This window comes from Sminthopsis crassicaudata, chromosome 4, assembly GCF_048593235.1.
Source record: "Sminthopsis crassicaudata isolate SCR6 chromosome 4, ASM4859323v1, whole genome shotgun sequence".
Classification (NCBI taxonomy): Eukaryota; Metazoa; Chordata; class Mammalia; order Dasyuromorphia; family Dasyuridae; genus Sminthopsis; species Sminthopsis crassicaudata.
The window spans coordinates 348,454,363-348,482,185 of record NC_133620.1 but is presented as its reverse complement, the minus strand read 5'-3'; the positions used below and the strand labels follow the sequence as shown (position 1 = coordinate 348,482,185).

The following is a 27,823-nucleotide window of genomic DNA, read 5'->3' as shown; positions in this document are numbered from 1 at the left end:
TGGAGCTTGGATCAAGGAGCCCCTCCCTGGTCCCTTTCATTTTCATCATCAACCCCAAATTCGTTCCCATCCCATATAGACAACATCCACGGCTCTTGAGTCAAAGTACTTTTATGGAAGCTGAGACCAGCCCAGCTAAGTGTCTGTTACAAGATCGGGGGAAGCCGGCTCTTCATGGCCAGACGCTGTACTGCCTTCTCCATGCTGCTGTCGGAGGTACTGCTCCAATAAGGCAGTCAGCTGAAGGGGCTGATGCTGCAGAAGGGAGTGAGTCTGAGCCGTCAGCAAGCTCAGGCCGCCCACCAGCTCGCTCTGCATCAAAGACTGAGAGGGCAGTTTGGAGTAGTTCAGGAAACCCTGATAGCTGAGGATGGTGTCATCAATGCAGCCACCTGAAAGAAAGGGGGTATGTCAGAACTAAAATATTTAGCTGTCCAAGCACCAAGCTGTACTCTGGAGACTAAATAACAGTCCATGCCTTTAAGGACCATGCACTCTAATAAAGGAGAATAACCACAAGCTACAAGGTACAGACAGGCATTAGCAACTAGAGGACCAGGAAAGGCCTCTTGCAGAAACTGGGCTTATACAAGAGATCCCATAAAGGTGGGAAGACCAAGACTTGGCTATAGATAGGATATAAGGGTAAATGAGAGGGAGGATGGCACTGAGTTTCAAGGCCTGAACCTAACTACCTTTATTTATATAGTGCTTTAAGGTCAAACATTCTTATCTGACTCAACAACATTCTCCAGGTCTAGCAATATATTCCCTAAAGCTGGACTCCCAGCCTTTGATTAGACAGTTTTAATGATCTGAGAAGACCATGTCTCCTCATTCTTCCTTCTTCTCCAATTAGTCTAGGAAATCTTGCTTTATTAATTCTATCTGGTCCTGATCAACCCATCACTAAGAAAGAACTTTTATGATTTATCCTACATAACTTAGCATTTGTGTATATACACAATTTTTACTTATATGTGTCCCAATGCTCCACTACCTTGATGGCTAGGGGGTATGTCCCTCCAATACTCATAGAGGTTACTAAGAAGGGCAACAGATCCAGGATCCTATGAAGACTGCAGCAACCTGGATAATTTGACTAAAACATTCCCTACTGTTCTCCCTTGACCTAATGGACTTTCTCTAGATGCTCATTTCCTTCGGTCACTGGTGTATTACCTGGAGATGATGCCCCCAACTCATCTCCCCTTCCTCAACTAGGGCTCTCACCCAGTAGTGGCAGGACAGGCACGCTCCTCAGGACCCGAAGCATTTCCTTCACCTTGGGTTCTGAGCTCACCAGCAGCATGTTATGGCCAACAAAGAGAGGAAGCAGATTTTGATACTTAGATTCTGCCAGGAATGGCCTCAGGATCTGGGGTAGAGAGAGCATAATTGACAGAATGAAATACCCCATTACCCACTCCCAGCATTCAATACCTGTCAGTGTGTAGTTGGGAAATGAAAAGGGAACATGGAGCCACCACAATCAGCCTAAGTCTTTTTCTCACTTCCCCAGGACATGAGGAAAGGAAAAAGATGCTGCTGCTCTAGTCCAAGAAGGAGAAATTAGGGCAACATGTGATCCCCGCCCCTTCCTTACTGAATTGGGAAAGACTTTCACAAAGATGTTGTGTTTCCGAAGCTGATGCTTGACAAGAAGCTTATCCTCAGCACTCAGGGCCACATTCTGACAAACAGCAATCATTCGGTTTTTTCTGAAAACTTCTATCACCTCCCTCTTGAGCAGTTGGGTCAAGCCTGACTCCTAAAGATTTGGAAGAAAGATAATATGAACAGGCATTGGGTATTTGCTAGCTCTTACCCCTTAAAAAACATGCACGCACACGCACACACACACACACACACACACACACACATGCACACGCGCGCGGACGGCATAGCATGGCTGATCTCATGGAAGAAAATGACTTCTGTAAACCTTTCTGAAAAGTCTGCCTTTCAGAATCAATGAAACCCTGAGTACATTTTTTCATTTTAAAGTGCTAGAGGCTCTCCCATAGTAGAAAAAACTGAAGCAATGATTTAATTTAGTGCTTTTAAACTTTTTTCCATTTGTGACCCCTTTTTGCCTGAGAAATTTTTATGCTACTACAAGTATACAGATATATAAAACAGGTATACAAATCAAACATTTACTGACAGTAAGTCTTAATTTCACAACCCCTACATGCAGTTATGTGACCCCATATGGAGTTGCCATCTAGTTTAAAAAGCAGTGATCTAAGTGACTCTCCTGTCCTTAATCCTCTGCTTTGGTCAAGGACACAAAGCCAACTTGATCTCACGCATTCTTCTAACAGTCTCATGCTGCTTCTTACCTCTGAGAGTGGCTTGTGATCAGGGGGCAGACAACAAGTGGGAATGGCAGGTTTTGGGGGGATATACTGAGTCAATGCCATCAGCTTCTGTCTCTCAAAGTGCATAACTCGAACATGTCGGGTGACAGCCTTGGAAGCATGGCGAACAGTCTGGATGGTGGGCAGCTGACCTGACAAGATAGAGGATAAAACAGGTAAGATACAGTTTACCATGAGTAAAAGGCATAGAGTTAAAATGTCTTCCATCCCTTCTTCCCAACAGAGACAATCACAATTCTCAGTTACAAAGTTCTGAAGATGGCCAAAGCCTATCTCTCATTATTCTTATTATTCTTCTGTGACTTTGAAGGACTTACTGTCTGGAGCTTTATTTTTGAACAAGAACAGGGGATAAAGTATTTTGAACTTTTTTGGAAAAAATGTCACAATCATTATTACTATTCCAGAGCTTGAGAGGCAATGGTAAGAGGAAACATAGTACAAGTAGAACTAGAAGAGAAATCAGGAATGGATAATGTCAGGGAAACCTGGGAAGACAAACTGTACAAGAATTAGGAGAATAATTTATACATTAAAGAGAAAAACAACTGTGAAAGACTTTAAACATTAACCACTGTGATGAAAACCAATGAATTCAAAACAATGAAGATGAAACATACCACTCATCTTTTGACAGAAAGCAAAGAAAGAAACATACATTCTTATATATAGGTAACGTAGGAACTGGGGGGGGGGGGGATTTATTTATCTATTTGTTTTATTTGCTCAATTAGAAGGGAGAATGGAATCAATTTTTTAAATGTTCAATTGAAAAGCAATAAATTTTAATAAAAACTGTTAGGATGAACCTGCAGACTGGAGTTCAAATCCACTGTGTAGATCCTGGGCAACTAACTGACAGCCTTTCTGAGTCTACTTCATCTATACATGGATCAAGTCCCTTACAGTCTGGTTCAAACAAGATAATCTACTTAGGAGGGATCATAACCTTAAGGTCTTGGAAGTTATGTAAATAACACGTTGTTTCTTATTTACAAAATGAGAAGACTGAATTAGATCACAGGACTGACAAATTTCAAGTCAGAAGGAGCTTAAGAAAAACCATCCAAGAGGAAACTGGAGCCCAAGGCCCTTGTTCAGTCAAAGGGTCCTATCCGAATACAGGCCCGTTAATGTCAAATCGTATGCTTTCTGCCACCTCAGGTTCTAAGCTCCCTCAGCACGCTAAAATACTACAGGAAAGTCAGAATCAACCTCACTCTCCTATTAACAACTGCTGGTGACTCCCCAGACTCTATGCATTCAACAAGTGGTTACTATGTATCAAGTGCTGGGCAAAGAGAATAGAAAAGATCAAAAGAAAAAATAGCCCCTGCCCGCTGAAAGCTTACAATTTGCTAAGAAGTAACACACAAAGTACTGTACATGGTAGCAGGAAGACTCTGAATCAATGGGGGGGTCAGGAAAAGCCTGCTTAAGGGGACCCGAGGTCAGTCTTGAAAGAAGCTGGAGATATAAGCAACCGACGTGAGCGGGAATGCATTACTGGCAGGAGGAACAGCCAGTTTAAAGGCGTAGGGGTGGAAAATGGGATGTACGCGTATGGCGGGAAGGCCAGGAGGGCTGAATATGTATAATTCTGGAAAGATGGATGGGCCACGTTGTGAAGGGCTTTAAATCTCATACAAGGATGTTGATATTTGGCAGCTCCCTCGTCCCGTAGGGCTGAGGTTAGCCTCGCTGGGAGTGCACACAAGTAATCCTCAGAGGAAGAGGCTGGGGGACACACCAGGAGATCTGCTGAGGTCAGGGGTCACTAAAGCCAGCTAGGGGAAATCTGGGTCCGGAAGTCATTTAGAAGGGCAAGGAAGCCCGGCCCTCGAGGTTCTTGGTTAGAGGACCAGAGTCTCCATGGAGATGCTTCCCACTTCTTACCAGCTCGGGGCTGGAGCCGGCGGCCCAGGATTCCAACCACGGCCGCCGCCATCTTCACCGGCCGCCGTACGGGTCCCGGTAGGAGACAGAAAGAACAAAGGATTATGGGGCTCCGAGCTCAAAACCGGAAGCTGTAGCGCCGCACAGGGGCGGAGTCTGCGGCAACCTTCCTAACTCCTTTCCTCTCCTTTCCTTCGTCCCGCCCCGCTTTCTGGAGCTCACATTGGCGCATGCGCAGATCAAAGCATCCTCGTTTCCTAGCAACGGGATCCAGTGCGGAGAACAGCCCCAACCTTCATTGCAGCACCTCCGGGTGGCAGTCTGCTATATCGGGGCTTCCCGATCTCCTCTTTATATCCCCTTTAACCCTCTGCTCATTGGTTCTCCACTCCTGGCTCCCTACTTCCTCCCCATTGCAAAAAGGGTGACTCCACCTCCCTCCTCCAAATATCAGAACTTCCCTCTCCCCACCTTCACCCCACTCTTGGTTCCAGTGTCCTCAAGGGCTCTTAAGGTGCCTTTTCTTCCTTCCCTCCTTCTACCCCGGTCTTCAGTCTCCTCCCCGCTAAAGGAAGCCATGCACGGAGGTAATAAGACAGATGTGCTGTTGGTTTTCCCTCCACAGCTCGACCACTGAGCGTCATCAGCTAATTCTCTTCTAGGAAAGGTGTGACTGAGCTCTCTTTTCTTTTTAGCTGCTCCCGCTCAGAGCCCTGTGGGTATCTGCATCTCTGATGCCCTCATTGCCAAGAGGAACTTGGCTTTCACAAAAGAGGAGGATCCTGCAGAGGTGACGTGAGTATTTAATAGGTTAGAAGGTGAATCCAAGGGCTCCTTGTCCTGTCCCAGCCAAAACTCCTAAACTTTATTCTTTACCAGTCCCTTTCTTCACCATTCCCTTCTCTATTCCTCTCCACAAAAAATCCTGCTGAGATTGGGCATTTGAAAAAGAGTTGTAAAAAAAAAAAAAAAAAAAAATATATATATATATATATATATATATATATATATATATATATATATATATATATATATATATATATATATATATATATATAGGGTATGGCAGTTTCCCTACAGAAATCATGTCAACGAGACTTAGGGTCTTGTTTATTTCTTTGAAAAAAAGAAAGAAAGAAAAGAAAACTTGTATTGCTGCTTTTTTTTTTTTTTTTTTTTTTTTTTTTTTTTTTTTTTTTGCTGAGGCAATTGGGGTTAAGTAACTTGCACAGGGTCACATAGCTAGGAAGTGTTAAGTGTCTAAGACCAGATTTGAACTCAGGTCCTCTTGGCTTCAAGGCTGGTGCTCTAACCACTACACCATGTAGCTGCCCCATTTATTTCTCTTCTTGTCAATTTCACAATCCTTCTTGAGGATCCACTGGAATCCCTCTCCCATTGCAATTTCTATTACTCCGGAACCTGAGTCCAGCCTGGATCAGGGTCTGCAGCCCTTAATACAAACATTAGGACATTCTTGCTGAGAGCTAATTGAAATCCTTCAGCACTGCTTCCTTCTTTGGAAATGCCCTGAGAAACTGACGGTGTGGGTCGATTACTTCTCCACGGCTGCCTCTCTTACCAGGCCTCAGGCTCTTGCTATGCTACAGACTGTTCGGCTAGATCGAGAGGGCATTGGCTATATTGGAAACCTGGAGTCTCTCCAAGCCCTTCACAGCCTCTACCTCCAAGAGGTGAGTTTTCTCTACCACCGTAGGGGACTGTGGAACTTTAGTTAAGAAAGGCCCCCCCAAAGCTCCAACTTCTACAGGAGCCTGGTCAGACCACATTTAAAATGTTGTATTCAGTTCTTGGGGTTATATCTGAAGAAAATACAGACAAAAGGGGTATACCCAGAGGGGGATGACCAAGAGGATGAGATATATAATAATTATTTAAAGAACTGGGTGTGTATTCCAGTTTTGCTATTGGGAAGAGAAGATATAGAAGTATGCTAGTATTCATCCTCAGTGAGAACAAAGAAGGGTGCCACAGCAGAAAGTGAACCTGTGTTCAAAATCTGCCTCTGCCATTACTACCTTTATTAACCTACACAAGTCACTTTCCTCTCTGAGCTTGAATTCTTCTATCTGTAAAAGGAAGTTGTACTTGAATGACCTGTATAGTACCATTAGGAAGAAAAATTTTCTGATACTTAGTACCCTATCTTGATAGAGGAGCAGCCAAAAAATGAGCTGACTCGTGATATAGTGACCTCCCTATCACTGAAAGTCTTTAAGTAGAGGCCATCTGTCCAGATTGTTGTTTTATGATTCAAGTATAAATTTCACTAAGTAATTAAAGTCCCTACCTAGTCTATGATTTTGTAAATGCATTCTGTCAAATCTTCTGCCTTGAGAAAGGACTTTATTCAAATAATCTCAGCTAAGACCCAAAAAGGAGAGGTGCCCTCCATACTAGGCCATATCAGTGACATGCCCTCCTCCTCAAGCAGTTCTTTCTGATATCTAGCCCAAATTTCTTATTTTCCATAACAGCTTAGCCTCTTTTCTTAGAGACTTAGAGACTGCTTCCCCATGGCCCCATTCATCTTCTCTCCTATATGTTGAGTAATACTCGTTCCTTGACCTTTTCTTCGGATCAAAAATAATTGGGTGCTTATTATGCAATAACAGTGCCATTCCAATTTTCCTATCTCTCCTTGGTCTGGCCTGTCTCCTACATTCTGATTCTAGTACCAGAACAGATGTTCATGGGGTTTGCCCTGCATATGAGATCCAACCAGCCCTGAATATGACAGCTGTAGTAGATAGGAAGCTGTGGGAGATCTCACTAGGAAGGTCCCAGAACTAAATGTGAAAGATCTTTCCAAGCTGGTAATCCTTATATGAGAGGTATATTGTTAAAACAAAACAAAACAAAAAAACAAGTTTTTCTAACCACATAATGTTATATAAATGTGATTTGTTATTATTATTTCTCCATTTCCCCAGAGTTGGAAGATTTCCTCCAGGTATTTGAATTAGAGGAGAGAAGAAAATGATTCTAGGTTTTGTTTTGTTTTTTAATTCTCACCTTCATATTTCTTATTACAGAATGAGATCCAGCGAATTGAGAACTTAGACTGCCTGTCTTGCTTGCGGTAAGTGATATAGTCCAGTCCTTTGGGTTAGAATACCTACAAGAAAGTAATGAACTTGTTTTCAGAACAGGTAGCCTGGCTTCCCCTTCTTTTCCAATTTCTACTTCTCTGCATTCCACTGTTTCCCAAACCACGTCTTGTGCCTTTCATAAGCTATTCTGAGTAGCTCCTTGGGTTTCTATTTCCTTTCTCTCCTAGCTTCCTAACTCTGGCAGGAAACAAGATCCAACAGGTAGAAAACCTTCATGGTCTCCAGCAGCTGCAGCTCCTGGATTTGTCCCACAATAAAATTGCAACATTGCAACTAGGTAGGAGGCCTCTTATCCTGGCTTGGGGGACCAAGCCCCCATCCCTGTTCATTGTTCCCCCAAACCCTAAAAAGCTTTCAAGAAAGCAGGGTGGAATTGAGGGGTATGTCATAGATAATTGCAAAAAACTTGGTACTTGGCAAAGCTAAGAGTGAGAAGGAAAGTGTCTTAATTGGTTGCATTTTTTCCCTTCTGTCCATGTAGCTGAGCTTCCCCAGAACCTCATCATCCTTAATCTTTCTGGGAATGATTGTACCAAGCAGGATGGCTACAGGTAAGTAAATGGAAGAGAGCCAGATTTAAAGAAGAAAAAAACAAGCTTTTATAGAGAATAGAGGGACCATTCCCTTTTCTTTTACCGTTTCCCAATAATCCCCAAACCCTGTCCTTTCTTGCATAGATTACCTCAAAATAACTGCTTTGTTTCTATAGCCCCCAGCTTGGTCCTGGTCCTATGTGGTGATTACTAGACAAATGCAGCATCCTATGAGCTCACTTCCTCACATCCAGCTAGATTGTTTGCCTTGAGGTGCAGAGCAAAGGACTATTTCTTTTCTTATTTTCCTGTACCTCCTTAGATAAAGGCCCTTGCATATACAGGATGCACCTTTCCAACACAATGTTATCTTTTCCTCCCTGTAGGGAAATGGTGATAGAGTTCTTACCTCAGCTTCTGGATCTAGATGGTGAGACGGTGCCTGGTTGGGAGGACCAGGAGGAGGAGGAGGACAAAGTGACAGATACCCAGGATGAGTTCCCAGAGTTGAGTGGCCCCTTTTGTGCAGAACGAGGTGACTGATCTTCCCCAAACCCATATCTCTCCTAATTTATACAGACAACAGGCATAGGGATATGACAGAATAGGGATGTCAAGATGATGTCACCTCAATAGCATAACCACAAGCAAGAGAGAGAAGGAGCAGAGCAAATCTGAGCTGGCTCAAGAATAGAATCTACAATTATAACAGGGCTTAGTTGTAAACAGACTGAGTGACTTATTCTGCCACCAAACCTCCATCTTATCTGTCTTATATCCCCATCAGTTTCGTGAGGAAAAGTTTAAATAGGAAGCTTAAATGTCTTTCCAGCACACTACCTCCCCAGTATCTAAAGTAGAATAATGGAGTTTTAGCAACCAGACTTCAAGTCTAATTAATTTTAAAAGGATGTAAATCCAACAAATGGCTTCCTGTTAAACTTTAAGTTTCCATCGATTGGAAGAAATTCTTATGGTAGTTTCTTCTTGTTTAAGTCAATGTGTGCTTCTGAGGACCAAGTGGGACTCTTTTTTATTTACCTGGAGATTGATTTGTCCCAGATAGAACAGTAAGTTACAGCTCTGGATCCAGCCTTGTCTTTCTGAATTCAGGAATCTGGATATGTGCTTCCTTCTGCCACAGGCTTTTTCCAGGAACTAGAACAGGAATTGGCCAGAAACAGGGACAGGAGAATAAGAAACACCCTGATGGAGCATGAAATCAGGATGGCATTGAAGCCTGTGATCACTGATCTTTCACTGCTGCCAGGGGCCCCTCCATCTAAGAGCCACAATTCATCCTCAGTGTCCAAGCAAGATACAGCTGAGACCAAGCCCACTACCACTTCCCCTGGGAAACCTTCTGCTATCAAGAAATCCCATGGACTAGACAGCCAGCAGCCAAGCCACACTGTTCAGACGGACAAAAAAGGAAGACTGACCACCAGCCCCCAAGCCAAAGCTCAAGGCACTACCAGAATAGCAAACATCAAAGCCAAGAAGTGAAAGGCCACAGCCTCTTTATATCCTATGACAGGAATAAAAGATGGGGAATAAGAGTGATAGTCTTTAAATTCTCATTCCTTGACTGCAGTTCATTCTAATAAAGAATAACTGGTTCCCAATGTTCCTTTCATATAAGTGAGTGGAGAAATTAAAAACTGGGAACCTCAGTGACCTCTCTGGCCACTCCTTCCATATCAGACCAAGGATTAAAATTTGGTGCACAGGGAAAAGAAAAACAAGTTTATTGAGTCAGAACTTTTAGGTCAGATCAAGGTCCAGAGTGACTGCAGAAAACACAACCTCCCGCAGATAAACAAGGAAGTCTGGGTTCCAGGAAGAGGCTCCATTGGAGTGGCTACAGTTGGTCATAAGCTTGGCTCTCCTTTTCTACAAAGGCTTGGAAAAGGCTGGCCAGTTGCTGGGAAGACAGAGTTCTTTCCCCAGCCAATATCTTCTTCAGAACCTCCTGTCCTTCTTGCTCCAGATCCTGCTGTTTCTTCTGGAGCTGCAATCCAAGTTCCTAACATAAAGAGACAAGAGATTAAGCCCCAAGATGGAACATACAAAGAAGGCAAGAAGAGACCTGAACCTGCTCTTCAGGGTGGTACAGGATATGGTAGAAGTAGAATGAAGAGGGAGAGAAGGGGAAAAAAAATAAACAAGAAATGCTGAGATAAAATAGAGTAGGGCTTTTAAAACTTTTCCATTTGTCACCCTTTTTTCACCCAATAAATTTTTATGCAATTGCAGATATATAGGTATAAAATAAGTATATAAATCAAACATTTGTTGACAATAAATCATTTTAAAACAATCTTTGGTATACATATTACCATTAAAGACAAAAGCAAATTTGCATATGAGTGAAATGAATGTGCTTATTTTTACATTAAAAATATTGATGCCTTTTACTATTGCAAAATTTTTCAGGATTCCCCACATTGTTACACAATTGACCCACAGTTTAGGAAGCTTTGCTATAGAGCATCAATCATCACAAGAGCAAACCCAGCCAGTTTTGGATGCCTAGTCACCCTTTCAGAGGCCCACCTAACCACAGCAATGAGGAAAAGGGCATCCTTCCCTTTCAAGCGTTCTTACTAACTTGTCAGATTAATTCCCTTTGCTCACCTGATCAGTCTCTGTCCGCCCCAGGGCTGCTTGATGCCCCTGGTAGAGTGGGTGTCGGCGATCCACCTGGGTCTGAAAGCGTGGATGAGTACGGACAGGATCTTTGTCCCCAAAAATAGGAGATAACACCTGGGGGACCTGAGCCATGCCAGCCTCAAACACAAAGGGTTTGAACACTGATCTAGGGGGATGAGGAAGACATGAGTAAGCTGATGGGCTTCATTCTGGCGCCCCTCTCCCAAATTCTATGAGCATTCCCATTCCTGTCTATTCCCTCTTTCCAATTTCCTGGGTCTGCCTGCCTTCCTCTTGCTGGCACCTGGAGGGGTCTGGTGTGGCAGTGAGGAAATGGACACAAGGTTGAGAGGGGTCCTGGGGCAGGACAGACACCATGCTGGCTGTGGTGCGGAAGCCTCCAGAATCCATACAGATGCCACTCTCCTTATTCCGTAGGATGCCCATCATTGTCACAGCTGTGACACCACCTGTCAAGGCCAAGAGTAAGGTCAGTCAAACCCCCAGTGCCACTGAGAGAACCCAGGACACGTGTCTCCATTGGAGGCTCCCTCCCCCTACCCAGAGCGTAGAGCAAAGAAGCTTGGATCTCAAGATGTGAGTGCCTTCCTCATAACCCTCTCTGACTCCATCAGTTCACCTTGATTCTGTTTCAGAAGTTCCTGACCAGCACGGAATCGGGCTTTAGCAGCCTCCATGCGCACTGGTTGATGGACCAGTGAGAAAACCTGAGCAAAGTCAAAGGGAGTTTGCCCATCCCACCAGCCCTGTTTCTGGGCATGGGCCCGAAGCTCCGGGTGTTCCATGGTGATGTCTGCACCAATGCTCAGTTGATTGGAGATATTCCGGGAACCCTCTGTTGGGTTGGAGAAAGGGGGAGGAGGTCAGAGTTAGGGTCCCCCTCTGGGGAAAGCCCTGGTCATCCCACACTCTGTCACCTCTTCCTTGGGCTCACTCAATGATTTCTCCTCCTGGCTCCCTAGCCCCACCCCAACTGTTCAATTTTCTGTTTGATTCATTTGGGAGAACCTGAAGCTAGGAAAGCTGGGAGGGATCACTCACCTTGGATCCTCTGGGCAGCCCAAAGCTTCCCAGCTGTTTCTAGTACCCAGGCTTCTTTTCGGTCAGCCAGCAGAAAGGTGTTGTGGTAGCAGAAGGGGATGGGGTCCTCCCGACAGCTGCCCCCCTGCCCATATTGCTCCAGCAAGCTGGTGATGACCTTCAAGGCCTCCTGGGAAGAGCTGCCCCGTTCTAATCCTAGCCTAATAAAGAAAGCAGCCCAAGAGGCTGTTATTAGGGGTACCCCACAGGTAGAATGAAAACTGACAGGACCAAAAGACCAGAGTTTACACAGACTAACAACTGGAATTAATCACTTTGAAGGAAATGGCTACAATGTATAAGCTAAATACCAGACTAACCTTCAGGGGAAAAAAAAAAAAAAAAAAGGCAGTTCCTGCCCTCAGAGACCAGCTAGTCCAGTGGGAAATAGACAAGCCCTAGGCAGCTGGGATGGAAACTAGTTAACTACAGATGTATAGATTCTTGTTAGCTGGATGGGGAAGAAACATATAGAAAGTCAAGGTATACTTCTTATATTTATGTCAAAATCCATTTTGTGGCAAGAACCAAAATGTTGGTGGGGATAAGGGAACTGCTTTGTTCATGTCTCTATGCATTCCTGAGAGAGAACAGCTGACATTTATTTTGTACGTTTTGATTTCAAAACGTTCTAGACACATTTTCTTATAACAATCCTATGAGGTAGCTAATGGTATAATTTTATTTTTTTTAGATATGAATTCAAATCCTGTCTCAGACATTAGCTGTGTGACTGTGAGCAAGTCACTTAACCTACTTGCTTCAGAATCCTCCTATGAAAAATGGGGATAGTTCTCCAATATGGTTATAAGAATCAAATAAGATAATATTCATAAAAACATTTGCAAACTCTCTAAGACATTGGGTAGCTTTTGCTTTTATTCAGATTTGGAAACTGAGGATCAGTAACTTGTCCATGACTGATCACCCACCTAGTATCAAAGGCAGAATTTGAACCCAGGCCCTCCCCTGGCTCCAAGTCAAGAACTCTCTGCACTATATGGGGAGGGGAGAGCCTTAGTCTCACACAGTGTCCTGGATCCCTCACCTGAGCAAGTCCATGCCAAGAAGGGCCTCTTCTTGACCCACTGGCTCTTGGGTCCATACAGCTTCATTGCCAATGCAGACGCCATGTTCATTGGCACCCATCTCAGCTCCCCACAGCCAGGCTGGTCGGCTCAGGATCACTGAATAAGTTCTCTCCACTTGATCCACCTCTATGTATGTGCACTGGGTAGTGAGCAGGTCTAGTCAGCGGGTTTGGATATATTCAGGTTTTCTCCCTTTCTCTCACTTAGGATCTGAACTGAAAAGCATCTTTGGAGACCAATTAGTCCTCATTTTACAGACATGGAAACTGAGGCTGGATATATATTATTACTTGCCCAAAGTTCCACAGATAACACAGGTTGTATCAGAGATGTGTTCTGCACCCATGTCCTGACTTTCTATTATACTACTGGCATGGTCTCCCTCCTAACCCCATACTCACCTGGAGCAGGCTCCCTGGGGCATGAGTCCGGGAAGGGACCAATACCACCTCCTGTACCTCATCCCGGGGCCGGTCTGAGTTCTTAGCAAAGATGACAGCAGGAAGGGCGGAGGCCGGGGGGAGGGAGACAAAGCAGTCGCAGGAGCAGGGGGCATTGGACTGGGATGAAGATGCCATCTGTGGGGCAGGAAGTGCGAGCTATGAGCCCTCGTGGGGATCCGCCGATGACGCTGACGCCTCCCCTTGACCCGTCCTCCACTGCTGACCTAGGTGCTCCTCCCCCCCCACGCTCAGGTTCCCCGACTATCCGTTCCGTCCACCAGCACAGCTTGCACTGACTGCACCCACGCTCGGGGGCAGAACCCTCTCTGTCTCCGCCGCGTGCCTATGGTCTCTTTCTGGGAAGCAAACAGGTTGCACAGCGAAGCCCGATTCTCCTCCGACCGAGCGCATGGAAACTTGTGGTCACGCATGGCCACGTCTCTGCAACCCTCTTGGAAACCTCTGCGCGGCTCCCTTCCCCCCACTTCAACTCTACACCCTGGAGATACGACTCACCCACCACTCTCTCATTCCTAAAAGAAACCCCCATACATAACGCACTAAAGTTTCCCTTTTGCCTCTCCAGTGCATGTTCAAGGACACCCCTTCAGCCGTCTCTTCCCCCCAGTACCTTCAAGTCTTCCAACCTCGGACAGGTCTTGGTCACCAATACATTCGGCCTGTGGCCCCAGGAATGCCTGGGCAAGGGGGAGGAGCCGCCGATCGGACTCTCAGACTGCAGTTCCGGTCTTGTCCACAAGGAGGTGCACCAACATCACCTTGGCTGGAGGAGCCTGCCACCCCGCCCCGTCCCGCCCGGTCAAATCCCATCTCCAATCTGATTTGACACTCGGCCCCGCCCTATTTGATGCCTAAAGAGGAAGAATGCTTCCTTTTCCAGCGCACCTCCATGCCTTCTCCTAGAGGATCCTGAGGCTGGAAGAAAGAGCTGGATTCAGGAAAGCAGCCGGGAATTCAAGATTCCTGCTATACAGGATGCTCCAAGAGTCTTAGTTTAGTTTTTAGCTATTAAAAACTTAATGAGGGGACAGGTAGGTGGTGCAGTGGATAGAGCATCAACCCTGAATTCAGGAGGACCTGAATTCAAATGTGGTCTCAGACACTTAACACTTCCTAGCTGTGTGACCCTGGGTAAGTCACTTAACCCCAGCCGGGGGGGGGGGGGGGGGACACAAAAAAACAATTTATCGAAGGAAGGAAACCAGTATTGTAGGTGCAATGCTTGTGAGCCAAGCATTTATAAAATATTTCACTCAATCCTCACACCAACTCAGAAATGGGTGCTATTATCATCCCTATTTCACAATATAAGGAACTTAGTCAAGCAGAGATTAAATGATTTGGCCACGATCATTCAACTAGTGTCCAAGACAGGATTTGAACTTGTCTAACTCCAGACCCGTACTCTAGCCACTATGACATATATCTGCCTGCAATTCCTCCTTTTTGTTTTTGTTTTTGTTTTTGTTGGTGTATATACAGTGTCTAGCACAATACCTAGTAGATATTTAATAAATAGAAGAAAGCTAAATAGGTAAGTAGGAAAGGAAAGAAGGAAGGAAGGAAGGAAGGAAGGAAGGAAGGAAGGAAGGAAGGAAGGAAGGAAGGAAGGAAGGAAGGAAGGAAGGAAGGGAGGAAGGAAGGAAGGAAGGAAGGAAGGGAGGGAGGGAGGAAGGAAGGGAGGGAGGGAGGGAGGGAGGGAGGGAGGGAGGGAGGGAGGGAGGGAGGGAGGGAGGAAGGGAGGGAGGGAGGGAGGGAGGGAGGGAGGGAGGAAGGGAGGGAGGGAGGGAGGAAAGAAGGAGGGGAGGGAGGGAGGAAGGGAGGGAGAGAGGAAGGAAGGAAAGAAGGGAAGGTAGGGAAGGGAGGAGGGAGGGAAAAGAGAAAAAGAAATAAGGAAAATGTATAATTATAATGATTAAGATTAGTTTTGACAAAGAGATGATAAATTGCTCCTCCCTCCCTTCTTTACATTGATGGGGGATTATGGTGTATGGGACAATGATATGATTTAATTGAATGAATTGAATGATTGAGGAAATATGAATAATTTTGCTGAATTGCTTTTTTAAATTCTTTATATTATGGCCATATAGGTAAGGTAGGGAAGCAAGGATATATAGAAATGGTGAAGTGAATTTAAAAGATGTCCAAAATGTTTTTAAGTGTTTGTTGAATTACATCCTCAAACCAATTGGGATTATTCATTTTAATAATAATGAAAATGACAATAGTTCACATTTGTAGAAGTCTTAAGGTTTACAAAGTACTTACCTCACAAAGTTGTGAGGTAGATTTTTTTATCTTGCTCTTTTTTCAAATGAGGAAGCCAAGGCTCAGAAGGATAAATTAACTTGCCCAGAGTCACACAAGTAGTTAAATATTGAAGCAGGATTTTTAATCCCCTCCCCTGGCATAAATTCATATACTCTGAGAACTCCAAGGAACCTTGGCAGTGACCCAATCCAACCCCATCTTTTACAATAGAAGCTCAGGGAGAGAAAGTAATTTGTCCCAAGTCATACAAACAGTTAATAGAAAAGCCCAAATTAAGTTTCTGCCCCCTTTCCCTCCCCGCTCCATTTCTGGGGCTGTTTTTGTTCCAGTATATTGCCTCTTCAGGATGGAGATAAAAGTCATCCCAACTACACCTGCAGCTGTGCCAACTTCTTATGTCTACTCTTTCTTTGATTCAGCACTGATTAGTGGAGGAATGTTCATTCATGCATCTGGAGAAAAGATTCTTAGAGGAATATAGGTGTATTCTTCACACAGAGCACTCCATCTCTTCTGATCTTCATGACTTTTTAATGGCTTTTCCCATTCTTGGAATATTCTCTCTCTTTACCTCCACTTTATGGAATTCTTCTCTTTCTGCAAAAACAGCTCAAACACCACTACCACCACCACCTGCTAATGATCTCCCTCCCTAACTAACTCAGATTTATCTATTTGGTATGCTGTATTTTATTTATACTGTAGATATTTTTATATGTCCTTTTCTCCCCTCCTACATGAGAATCTAATTTTAAAGAGGAATAATTTCATTCTTTAAAAGTGTATGCATAACATTCTGCTTAACATATAGTAGATGCTTAATAATGTTTGTGGTTGATTGAAGCAACTGGTCTCTGTCTCCCCCAATTAAGGGACTTTAAAGGTGTGTTTCACTATGTCCAAAGAGGCTATGGGTTAGATTTGAGAAGGAATTTCCAGATAAAGAGCATTGGAAGTCTACATGGGGTTAAAGAAAAAGCCCTGAATGAATAAAAAGAGATTAACAAAAAACAAGATTTTTTTGTGGCTGAAAATAATACACATTTTAAAAACTAAATTGCCATGACTACATATGTATAATGAGTATCATTTTTCCCCTTCTCAGTGAGGGCAGGAAGCTCAAAAGGAAGGAGAGAATTTTGAAGTGAAAAAAATCTACAATGTTAAAAATTGCCAATAGTTTGAAGATGTAATTGTTAGCATTTATATAATGCTTTAAAATTCATAAAGCACTTTATGTTTTAATGATTTCGCCTTTTTGAGTATTCATTTTTGTAGAAAGTTAATACCTTTATAATTTTTGAAAAATTGCTCTCTTACAAACATGCTGCAGAATCCTTGTTTTGGAAGTCAAGAAATATGATTTCTAATCCTAAATCTAATAAAAATTTATTATGCCACCCTAGACAATTCACACAATCTCTATTGGTCTCTGTCTCTGTCTTTTAAAATCTATAAAATTAAAGGCTAGAAGAGGTGATTTCTAAGGTTTTTCTCAGCTCTAGCATTCAACAATTCTAATGAAAAAGAATATATCCTTACCAACCTTGGTTAATTTTTAAATTATAAGTGTCATAAATCTGGAGATGGAAGTAGATTTTAGAGATCACCTAGTCCACACTTCTCATCTCACAAGTGAGGAAAATCCATGGAAAATATAAAATCACAAATGAGTTTATATGAATAGTTTCAGAACACTGTTTGAATCTAGGTTCTCTGATGAAAGAACAAGTGTTTGTTTTTTTAAGTCTGAATTAGTGAGAAAACTGTTTTAGATGAAATATCATCAGTGAAGCTTTGTCTGTTTTTTATAAGCTGCCATAAATAAGATGCTAGCCTTTATCATAGACATTATACATGCTAATACCAGGAGAGACACCCCCCACGAGCCTCTTTACCTCTTCAGCACCACACTTTATAAGCACTGCTTGGAATATGCCTAAAGGCTGCTAGTTCTTTTCCTGTACTTCCTTGCCTGCCCTCTTGGAGGCAGTAAAAAGCAATTTTTTTTCAAAGGAGGAAAAGGCAGACTCTCCAAATGACAGATGAATATTCTGAGCTTTCTTTCTTTCACTTTCTCATGCTTAAGGTTTCCTTAAACCTCCTCTCTGAAAGGGATTCCTCCTCCGTATCCCAGTGGGGCAATGAAAGCCTTTGGAGTCTGCAGGCTAACACAAAAATGTGATAGGGACTCAGGTGTCATTATCCTTCCCCTTCCCCCACCCCAATCCAGGAATGTGGAGCAGGGTCTGTGAGGTCAGAGGTGGCCCAAGGCTTTGGTAGGGGGTGCTGAGCCAGCTGAGCCACATTGCTGCAGTCCCAGTGTCACCAGCCCCGCCAAAGGCCCCCACTAAGAATGAAGGTCAGAGGGAGGAGCCAGAAAAGGCCAGCCTCAGCCCTGCCCCAACAGGCCCAGCCGGCCCCACAGCTGCCCTCCTGCCTATGGGGAAGGGGAACAACAGGGAGAGGCCAGTTTCCTAGGCCCTCTTACCTCTTCTTCCTGTTCTCAAATGAGGGTGGTCACCCAGAAATTGGTGGCAATAGGCAGCCTTGCGTGTGTTCCTGCCCTCTACTTCGGTTAATATTCCTCTTAGAAAGATGCATACTTGGGCTGGGTAAAGGGAGTTAGGGTCAATTTCCCAACTCCCTCTGAAGGCCCTTCCCTTAGGCCCCATATAACCTTCCCATTCCCAAGATAGCGATAAAACCTGGCAAACTCAGATCACACACAGATGCCTGAGGAAGAACAGTAGGTCTGGGGACCAGGATCTAGATTTAGAGGAAAGGTGGTAAATGGGGGAAAACCTGGGGTCCCATAGGAAACACCTCTTCATTATGGAAAAAGAGAAGCAAGTTAAGAGGGAATATTTCCCCACAGGGACCACAGGGAATGAGCCTCATCCTAATTCAAGAATCCTCAAAACAGGTGGATGCTTTGGCAGGGAATGAAGGGAATAAAAGGATCTTCAGGGAATCCTAGGGAATGGGATACTAAGGAATGAACAAGTGTGTTCCATACACATGGATCTGTGTTACTTGTTTCTGTGAATGTACCTATGCATTTATTGTGTAACTGTGTCTCCCTAGGTTTCCAGCTGGGTGGGGGCCCATCAGATACTTCTGCCTGCCTTTCATCAGGCTTGTCCATGATAGGGATCAGCCAGGGTGCAGCTAGGGTGAGGAAATCACTGTCAGTCACTCCCACCTCACACACAGATAGGCACACACACACTCCTGGCCATAAGGGAGGGGTGGGGCCAAATAGCATTGAGGGAGTCAGTCTTCTCTAGAGCATGGGGACTGGGGGCCATTTGCCTCCCTATAATCAGGACCCCAAAACCTAAGGCTTAAGAGAAAAGCCCCAGCTCTGCCTCAGTCCCGCCCCATATCCCCAAACCAAAGGCAGAATCAGAGTTCGAGGGAGCTGAGAATTCCTATACCAGGTCTGTTCAAAGGTGGATAGAATCAATCTGCCCAGGGAATCTAGGATCAAGAAAGATCCCATTAGAAGGGTCTCCAAGGAACAGCTTCTCGAAAGCCCAGAGACCTCATTAGGCAAGCTGAGTCAAAACAAAAACAAACACACAACCAAAAAACAAAACCAACAACAATGATCTGGAGAACAAGAGAGGACCAAGGGGTCAATGACTTTATTATAGCATAAACACACACAGAGGCCATTTCCTCTCTTTCCTCCTCTCCTCTTCATTTGGGGAAAATGTGGGTTCACAGCAGTTAAAGAAAAAAATCCTACATATTTCCTCTAGGGGTGGGGGTGCTGCCTTGGGGAAGAAAAGGCAGGCAGCCAAGCAACTTAGGTCTATGGAGGAGAGGGACCTGAGGAACCCCTCCCAAAGGATCTCTCACCCTATCCACCATGGACACCCTTTGGAGGAAGAAGGACTATGTCTTCCAACTTGGAGTACCCTTCAGGCTTCACCATACCTATCCTACACAAAGCAGCCATTCTGGTGGCAGAGAGATGAGGTGGCTGGTTTCAACAGGTAGAGGAGGGGGAGCCTACACAAGCTGGCATCTTCTCTTTCTCCCCCATACTCCACATGGCTGGCCAGATTAGCTCTCTTGACCGTGTCCTCTCTCAACAAGAGAGAGGACTCTCAGAATGGGGATAGGATTAGGGAAGAGAAGGAAGAAAGTATTAAATCTCAAAACTACCCCGTGCCCCAGAAACAATCCCCCCAAGAAGAGGGTATCTTGTCCTTCTCAAGGGGGAGGACTCCCCCCTTTCTACCCAAAACCATATCCACATACAACCCTCATCTATATCCCAGTTTCTCTTGCCCAGGAGTTATCAGTTCAAGAACTGGATTCAACTCTCTGGAGGAGGGGACAGAGGGAGATGCTACTGGAGACCCTAGGCCCTTAAAGAACATGAGGGAGAAGGAATTCTCCCTGTATGGAGACTCCAGGCTCAGCAGAGGACTACATACACACACATACATAAACATACACACGCGCACTCTCTTATGCACATATATCCACACACCCATGCACACACACAAACACCCCTAATATTAAATAAAATACCCTTTACTTATAACTTAAAAATCAAAACACAGCTAAGTCTCACAGAGGGAGGCAAGAGGGGAGGAAGAATCTTTGAGGAAGAAGCCTTTTTCAGACTTTCCTTTGTCCCTTTCCCAAGAGACTCTATTCAGATGGGAATTTAGGTTCCTAGGCATATCTGGGCCCTCTCTTCGGGCATCACATATTCTTTCCCAATTCCCAGTGTCTGTCTCAATTCTTGTCCCTTCCCAATATCACAATTCATATTTATTTTTAAACATCTAAAGGGGAAGGGAAAAGAGACAGCTTTTTTGGATGTCTCCTTTAAAGGATACATCTTGTACATTAGAGCACAACTACTTCATGGGAGGGAAAGAAAAAACTACCAACTAGAGTTTCTCCCTTAAAAAGAGAAAAGAGGCCTAGGCATCATCTTGGAGTCTTCATTTCCTCTTTAAGGGAGAACCCTTGGCAGGGGAAGAGGGGAGGGATTCAGGCTGAAAAGAAAGAGGAGGGGAATAAGTTTCCTACAGATAAAAGGAAAGGGATGTTGATCGGGTTCGATGAAGAGGTTGACCCAGCCTCTTCTCTCTCCAGACTACTTAATCCCTAAAACAGAAGCAAATATGAAAGGCCATCATCCCCCTGTCCCACCTAATATGTAGCCATACTTCCTATATCCCCACAAAATGGGAAGGGATTGTGTGAGGAAGAGGCTGGAGAGAAAAATGAGAAGAGTGGGACAGATAATTTAAGGTCAACACAAAACCTTGAAATCAGGCCTTAGATTAAGAGGATTTGGAATACTATAGTTTTCTTTCTCAAAAATCCTATTGTCTAATATTCATTCGGAGTTTAGGGTCCGACACCCTTTCTCATACCCCCAAGTCTTCCCTGACAATTTTACTAGGAAAGTTCTTCTCCTCCCAAGGACCACTTCCCCTAAGAGAAAAATAAGGGCATCTTAAGGCTTAGCCCACTCCTCCCAACCCCCATCTCACAGTCTCTAGCAGGGTGGTTCTGGAATGGCTATGGAGATCAAAGGAGAGTTATTTCTCCCGCAACAAGCCTGCTTTCCCTTCCTCCAACATCCAGCCAAATGCAGACCCCGCCCCATTGGGACCTCCAGCCTCCCCCTCCGGAAACCCCAAGGACAGGAGGAGCCCGGTAAGGGGGATGAAAGGGGCCGGGGCCGTGGGGAGGCTCCGGAGGCGCTTTCATGTCCCGGTTCCCAGGCACTCGGGACGTGTTCAGGCAGCTTCCCCCGCGCCCTGGGGTTCTGCCCCGCTCCTCTCCGCTCCCGGACGCGACGTCTCTCCCTCCCTCTCTCTCCAGTAGGTACCCAGGCTGTGGGATGGAGTTTGGGGGGTGGGGGAGTGCAGAGACGCCCAGAGCCTGAATTTGTGTTAAGGTTGGGGTTATGCTCACAGGTGCTCACTTGCTACTGCGGTGTCCTACTAGGCCCCGAGCTCCGCCCGGCTCGCCAGTTCCCACTCCCTGCGGCTAAACAACCCAAGCGTCCCGTCTCCCACCCCTCCTCACCCCCACCACTTCACTCTGATTTCGCTTCCAAATAAATAAACACCCATCCCCCCCTCCCTCCAAAAAGCCTGCCAATCCCGGAGGGAAAGGAGTCACACGTCTGAGACCCCAGAGTGGGAGACGGGAGGGCCCACTGGAGCTGGTGGGGGCGTCCAACGAGGATGGCTCAGTTGGACTGTGCGGCGCCGCCCCCGCCGCCCTCCGCTTCCCGCTTGCCTTTACCCCCGGGGGGTTCGGCAGCAGCTCCGGATTTCCCTTCACATTGTGCTCCGGTCCCGGCCGCCTCCTCTTTGGCTCCTTCGTGGGTTTTCATGTGCTTAGCCAGGTGGTCGCTGCGCATGAAGACGCGGCTGCAGACGGCGCAAGGGAATTTCTTGGTGCCGGTGTGGGTCTGGAGATGGCGCTGGAGCTCGTCGGAGCGAGTGAAACGTTTCCCGCAAAAGAGCCAGTTGCACACGAAGGGGCGGTCTCCGCTGTGCCAGCGCAGATGCGCTTTGAGATGCGACGTCTTGGCGTATGCTTTCCCGCAGCCCGGGATGTGGCAGTTGTGAAGATGTTTCTTCTTGGCCCCGTCCGGCCCACAAGGAGACCCCAACCTCTCTGCCTCCAGACAGTTGGGGCAGCGGCACACAGCCTGGCCTGAACTGCGGGGCACCGAGCGCCGGGAGCCCTTGGGTCGTGCCGCCCCGTCCAGACTGGCATCCAGCCCGTGGGTCTCGGGAGCTGCAGCTTCCAGGGGTTTACCGCCGTCTGGCGGCCCTAAAAGGTGCTGTCCGCCGGTGGCGGGGAGGAGATGGTGTGGATGAGTGTGAGGTTGTGGTGCGCAAAGCTGGTGATCCCCGACATATCCCCCTAGGCCGGCTTGAAGCGCTCCTGGGTGACCCGAAGAGGCTAGAGTGCCCTGGGCATGAGGGAGGTCCATCCAGCTGGTACCCGGGTGGATGTCCCACCACGAACCGTCCTCCGTGCCTGGGTGGGACGGCCGGAACCACGACTCATAATGGTGAGACATATCTGGCTGCAGGAGCTTAGAAAAAGGGCCCGGGGCCAAAGGACTGTCGCTTTCCAGGTCCTCACAGGTCACCCGTGAGGAGCCCCCCGGCAGCTCATAGCCTTGTGAGAAGTCCACCTCAGGCCCCAGCGGGAGGTTCTGTAGCTCTCCCGCCTGGAGTGGGGAGGGGTAGTCCCCCGCCTCCGGGCTCGTATGGCCCTGGTATGTCTGGAGTGGCTGCAGATCGAGGCGCGGCGGAGAGGCACGAGGCGCTTCCGTGTGCTGGCTGCCCAGAGAGCCGCACACAGCGGTTAGCATTGCCGGGTTCCGGGGTGAGGGACAAGGCCTGTCAGGGTCAGCTCAGGTAGGACCTGGAGAAGAAAAGAGATGAGAGATGGAGAAAGTTAGATAGCTGCATAAAAGTCTGTGACCCTCTGTTTATTTTACCCCTCTGGGATAAATGGCCTTATTGAGAAAGACTGAGGAAAGATTAAGAACATTCAGGGTGTTTTTCTCTTTGTAAGTCTTTTCTCCAACCGCAGACAAGAAATGGAAGTTAAATGGGTTGGGGGGCACCTGAAGACTTAGGGTAATGGTACCAAGGCGTCCAAGGCCAGAGTATTTCCTTCTACAAAAAAATTTCTCCCACGAGATCCAGCACAACCCTAGGAGTGGGTAATTACAGGCTCCGGGACCAGGCTGTACAGCCCCAAAGGCGGGAGAGAAGTCCTGTGGCAAAACTCACAGCCCCGGGCTCCCCCAACCTCCCTCGACCGGCCCAAGTTGCTGTTTCTGTCCAAATTGGAGAGGGGGATGGTGCCTGACGCCATCTCTGGATTGCTCTACCTCGCCAGCCTAACTAGGAAGCCTGCTAAAAGCACTCCAGAGATCAAGGTAATCCACTCTCTTCCAAAGCAGAGCAGGTTCTAAGATTTAAGAAGGCAGAGTAAACACTGCCTCCCTGCAGTGAGTAGAGGGTATTCCGTCTGCTTAATCACCCCGCTTTCCATCTCCTAGTTTGCTCCACCACACTCCCCTCCCACACCTTAGCCCCCACCTTTTCCCCTGGGGCAGGGACTTCACCCTTCCTAGGGTGCAGATACAGTGTAAAATAGGGAGGGGCAGAGTTTCTCTCCCCCCCCTCAAACCCCACATACAAACACCAGGAGAGTCCCGGAGCTTTGGACTCCCAGGCACATTTCTTATCCTGGCACCTAGAGTTGCCCCAGCTGGCCCCCTGTCCCAATATTATGAAAACCCAGGATGGAGTGAGGGATGAGCGAAACACTTTACTCCCCCAGGAAAAGCAATCGATAGAGAAAAGCCTGTATACACCCGAAAAAATACAAATGAGGTTGAAGGTGGTATTGAGACCCTGCGTCAGAGCAGGCAGCTTGGAAACATCGCTCAATGACCAGACTATGACCTAAGATGCCTTTTTTTCCCTTCTCCCCCACTTCCTCCTATTTTAGCCCTCTAGCCCTCACTAAATGCTGAAAAGTTTGGTGCCCTAGATAGCACATATGTGACTTGAAAGGGAGATGGGGCAGGGGGAAAGGGAATTTTCCTTCCATAAGTAAGATCTTCTTGTCTCCTCATCCGTTTTTGCAGACTTTGGAAAAAGAAGGATCCAGGATAGTGGAGGCGGCGGCGGAGGCGAATGGGGAGGGTCGGGGATGGGGTGGGTCAGTCCCCTGTCTCTTACGCCTCGGCCACAATAAAGGAGAAAGACTAAGAAGCAGGAACCGAGTTGGGGCTAGGGCGGGGCATTATGGGGCTGGTGGTGGGCAGAGAAAGCTTAAGAGGCGGGGCAGGTCAAAGACCCCAACCACATCCAGGAGCCTGGGAACGCCCCGAGGAACCCAGGGGAACCGAAGCTTAATTTCAGGTCTAGGACCTCACTAAGTGCGGGAAAAAGATATCCTTCGGACCAAGTCCCCAGTCCCCCAACCCGCCTATTTAGGAGCAGAAATGAGGCGCCACTGCTCAGTCCTGATACGCAATAGGTTATTTGCTAACTCAAGTCACCCCAGAGGAGAACACCCTGAGCTTCCCAGACCGACGTCTCCAAACCTGCGCCGCTGAAGTTGGGGAGAGAGATTTTCTCTCCCGAGTAATCCAGGATGTTTGCTCCGGAACCCACCTAATCCCCAAGACATCCCAGAGTGCTTTTTCCCCGGGACCCTCCGGGATTTCCGAGACTGAAATCCAAAAATCGCTGGTTTTTAAAACGTTTGAGTATCTGTCTCTCGGCTTGTGTACCTTTCCATTTCCTAGGTTTCCCGTCCTCCAGTCGCCCCAGTCCCTCCAGTTTCCCGACTTTTCAATCTTCTCAGTTTCTCCAGTCTCGCCAGTTTCCCCAGTTTCTCCAGTCCACTCCCACCCCATTCTCTACAGTGCCTGACCCTGCCCATCCAGTCCCCATCTCCATAGCTCCCCAGCGCTCAGATTCCTGCATTCCCTCTCCCTCCGAGGGGACGTTCTCCTTTGCCCTTCAACAGTCGATCTCCACCCATCCTTTCCTCCCCTACCTCGGAACTGGACTCGGCGAGCAGCGGCAAGCATACACCTAATAGATGGGCGCTCAGTGACTCCCAGGTCCAGTGGTCTTTCCAGCCGCGAGAAAACAAATTCGAAGAACAAAACTAGAGACCCGACGGGACGGGGCGCTGGCGAAAGAGAAGGAGGCAGATGGAACGAGAGAAGGCGAGGGGAAGCGAGCGGGGCCAGCTTCGCCTGTGACTCACGCTCTCTGCCTTCATCCTCTTCGCCTTCACTCCTTTTTCCCCCGGCTTCGGGCCACGCCCAGCTTTACCTGCGGCCGCCTTTAACCCTTCCAGGATCTGCCCCACTGAAACCACAACCTCTGAGGAGGGGGCGGGGATGAGAATGGCTAATAAGGCCCCACCTCTTTTCCTCCTTTCTTCCTCCCTCCTACCCAAATCCCCTCCCCCCTCCCCCCGCCCCAGTTTTTGGACTAGGCTGTGGGTTTGTCAGGTTTCTGCGTCACGCCCCCTCCGGGCTGAGCTGGTGGAAACTTTCCCTGAGTTGTAGAGAGTACGCTGCGGATCGCCTAGCTGTGGTCCCCGAGGGGAGAAGGGTGGGGTCGGGGCTTGAACCCCACCTCCCAAGAGGGTTACATCTCCGGAACCCCCAAGGCGACAGGATGCCTAAATTCGCAGATCCGCAGTGTTCGTGGGACTAGGGGTGGGATGGGGTAGGGGAGCAGCACCCCCTTCCCCCCCCCGAGGACTTGGAGGAGAGAAGGAAACAGTTAAGTGTTAAATATGTCTTGGGTTCTGGGCCAGGAGGCCTAGTCCGCGCTGCAAGTTTCCGGACTTTTTCCTCCTTTATACTCCCTGGTTTTCTCTCATCTATATTCCCCTTCTTTTTCCTTTCTCTCCCACGGTTGTCTTCAGGCTGATTTCCTTCTCACTTTCCCACTCTTTTTCGTCTCTTCCCTTTTTTTTTCTCACTCCATTCTTGATTTTTTTTTTTTGCACTACACTTTTTTCTTTCTCATTTTCTTTCATTCTTTTTCTTCCTTTTTCATCTTTTTGTTTATTTGCATTGTTTTTTCTCCCATTCCTTTTCTTTCCTTTATTTTTCATTACATCTCTTTTACTTTCCCTTTCCTCCCTAAAGGTGTGCACTCCTCTCTAATTGTGATTAACCTCCCTTTTCTCTCTCCGCACTTGACTGTCTCTACTCCCCCTCTCTTTCGCCTTCCTCCCGCCCTCATCCTTTCCCTTCTATTTCTTGATCGTTTCTCTCTAGCTCAGTCATCGGCTTCCGATGCATAGAAGCACAGTGAGGCTTCCATCCTCCAGTATATCCAGTCTGACAAGAGGTGGTCGATAAGTGACCCGCTCTGGACTGACTGGAATTTGGAGTGGCATTCCAATCGGAGGCCGGGAGAGCGTGAGCTTTTTATGGGTATTAGTTTCTCTCCCGGCCCATTCAACGAAGGCTGAACCCGAATGCAGAATAATACGTACTTGTTCAGTCATCTCAAGGCAGCCAGCTCTAACCTGCCATCATAAACCTGATTTTTTTTTCCCCCTTTAACATTCAAGCATTCTACAGTCTTTGCTCCTAACAATTCAGGAACTCCGACTATGGGATCCACTCCCAGGATCCGCTAAACTCAATTCTTGGGGGCCTGAGTTTCCTAAGAGGCTGCCAAAGGCAAATTGCCAACTATACGTGTACTATACGCTACACGCCTCTCCTGAATACGAGTGTTATCTTTCTCACTATCTACAGCTATGTCCGTGCTTAAGTTCTAACAGATTTACCGGAGAAATTGACCAAGAATTGGGTTCTGGTCCGGCTCTAGATTCCTGTATTTCCAGTCGCTGTTTCTTCACAACAACGCGGGCTCCCGCTCAGATATTGACCTTAACGTAAAATTTCCGAGATATTTGAAATCCCGTGATTAGTTTGTTGGTGACCGCAGCAGTATTTATCTATCATTCTGCATTAGAATTCAAGAACTCTTTATAAGCGTGAAATTTGGTGAAAAGAAGGCATTGTGTTAGGCACTCATGTTTACGTGCAGAGTGAGTGAGTGGTGCCCCAGAAATTAACGAGCCTGACTTCCACCAACTCCACAGGAAAATCAGTCTCTAGTTTCCAGGAGGCTTATATGCATTATTCAAGACCGAGCACTGGCTAGAGTCCGGAGATGAGGTTGAGATTTCTCGTCTTTGACCCTTTTGCTCAATACTTTGAGCAAGTCAGTGAAATTTTCTGAACCTCAATTTCGTCATACCCGAAAAAGCAATAGTAATCCCTGCATGGGAAAGCTTCTCGGAAATGCAAAACTTTGATTAGAAGTGTAGCTATTTTACCCGATGAAATTGTCCTTGACGGCAAAGGCTAGCTTGATTTTTTTCTCTGTATCCCCAGTGCCTACAATAGCGCCTTGATCATTGTAGGGTGAACGCACTTTGAGCCGTTAATTGCTACAGCTGTTTAGGGCTTTGTGGATTTCAGGGCACTTTCTTTTTATTTATTTATTTGTTTGTTTGTTTGTTTGTTTGTTTGTTTATTTATTTATTCATTTATTTATTTATTTATTTATTTGTTTGTATCACTATTGTCACATTCGTAGTGACATTGCATCCCTGCCTCTATTTTGGATCCTTTGACTTCTTACGCCTGTGAGACTTTTCGAAGTAAAGACTATTCTATCTCTACCCACAGCTACGTCGGTTCTTTGCCATCTACAC

General features: G+C 46.5%; 4 protein-coding genes across 11 annotated transcripts in view; 1 reads left to right on the top strand and 3 right to left on the bottom strand.

The window, feature by feature from the left end:
* Window positions 1-95: 95 nt before the first annotated feature.
* Window positions 96-4,435, bottom strand: MRPL10 (mitochondrial ribosomal protein L10). The gene is made up of 5 exons (XM_074261311.1): window positions 4,281-4,435; window positions 2,346-2,515; window positions 1,607-1,771; window positions 1,234-1,378; window positions 96-392 (listed from the first exon to the last, which is right to left on the bottom strand). Exons 1-5 carry the CDS (start codon window positions 4,330-4,332, stop codon window positions 136-138), a joined length of 789 nt encoding a protein of 262 aa, XP_074117412.1. The 5' UTR covers window positions 4,333-4,435; the 3' UTR covers window positions 96-135.
* Window positions 4,392-10,322, top strand: LRRC46 (leucine rich repeat containing 46). Of its 2 annotated transcripts, XM_074261310.1 has the most exons (8): window positions 4,392-4,867; window positions 4,976-5,075; window positions 5,866-5,974; window positions 7,337-7,383; window positions 7,582-7,691; window positions 7,896-7,965; window positions 8,334-8,482; window positions 9,092-10,322. In XM_074261310.1, exons 1-8 carry the CDS (start codon window positions 4,858-4,860, stop codon window positions 9,451-9,453), a joined length of 957 nt encoding a protein of 318 aa, XP_074117411.1. In that variant the 5' UTR covers window positions 4,392-4,857; the 3' UTR covers window positions 9,454-10,322. The 2 variants fall into 2 exon arrangements, with proteins under 2 accessions (XP_074117411.1, XP_074117410.1); XM_074261309.1 differs by lacking the exon at window positions 4,392-4,867 and having other exon boundaries at window positions 4,980-5,075; window positions 5,786-5,974.
* On the bottom strand, window positions 9,673-13,980 carry SCRN2 (secernin 2). 2 transcript variants are annotated; one of them, XM_074261308.1, is made up of 8 exons: window positions 13,866-13,980; window positions 13,193-13,369; window positions 12,749-12,930; window positions 11,662-11,861; window positions 11,240-11,455; window positions 10,904-11,069; window positions 10,585-10,765; window positions 9,673-9,973 (listed from the first exon to the last, which is right to left on the bottom strand). In XM_074261308.1, exons 2-8 carry the CDS (start codon window positions 13,367-13,369, stop codon window positions 9,809-9,811), a joined length of 1,287 nt encoding a protein of 428 aa, XP_074117409.1. In that variant the 5' UTR covers window positions 13,866-13,980; the 3' UTR covers window positions 9,673-9,808. The 2 variants fall into 2 exon arrangements, with proteins under 2 accessions (XP_074117409.1, XP_074117408.1); XM_074261307.1 differs by having other exon boundaries at window positions 10,887-11,069; window positions 13,866-13,955.
* Window positions 13,981-19,143: 5,163 nt separating this feature from the next.
* The window catches only part of SP6 (Sp6 transcription factor), a 79,245-nt gene continuing 70,565 nt past the window's right edge, over window positions 19,144-27,823 (bottom strand). For 3 of the 6 annotated variants that reach the window (XM_074261294.1, XM_074261295.1, XM_074261296.1), the window contains exon 3: window positions 19,144-22,960. In XM_074261294.1, the coding sequence (XP_074117395.1) occupies window positions 21,765-22,907 (1,143 nt within the window). In that variant the 5' untranslated portion in view covers window positions 22,908-22,960 and the 3' untranslated portion in view covers window positions 19,144-21,764. Of the gene's footprint in view, window positions 22,961-23,435; window positions 23,577-24,662; window positions 24,844-25,120; window positions 25,399-27,823 lie in introns of those variants that run through there. The other 3 variants (XM_074261293.1, XM_074261298.1, XM_074261297.1) reach the window with 3 other exon arrangements.

Coding starts and splice junctions, on each gene's coding strand:
- MRPL10 (XM_074261311.1), bottom strand. CDS start 4,332: ATGGCGGCGGCCGTGGTTGGAATCCTGGGCCGCCGGCTCCAGCCCCGA. Junction 1,379..1,606: donor TGAAAGTCTTTCCCAATTCA/GTAAGGAAGGGG, acceptor TCTCTACCCCAG/ATCCTGAGGCCATTCCTGGC. Junction 393..1,233: donor GCCTGTCCTGCCACTACTGG/GTGAGAGCCCTA, acceptor CCTTTCTTTCAG/GTGGCTGCATTGATGACACC.
- LRRC46 (XM_074261310.1), top strand. Junction 5,076..5,865: donor GAGGATCCTGCAGAGGTGAC/GTGAGTATTTAA, acceptor CTCTCTTACCAG/GCCTCAGGCTCTTGCTATGC. Junction 5,975..7,336: donor ACAGCCTCTACCTCCAAGAG/GTGAGTTTTCTC, acceptor TTCTTATTACAG/AATGAGATCCAGCGAATTGA.
- SCRN2 (XM_074261308.1), bottom strand. CDS start 13,369: ATGGCATCTTCATCCCAGTCCAATGCCCCCTGCTCCTGCGACTGCTTT. Junction 11,070..11,239: donor ACTTCTGAAACAGAATCAAG/GTGAACTGATGG, acceptor TGGCCTTGACAG/GTGGTGTCACAGCTGTGACA. Junction 9,974..10,584: donor GGCGGACAGAGACTGATCAG/GTGAGCAAAGGG, acceptor TCTTTATGTTAG/GAACTTGGATTGCAGCTCCA.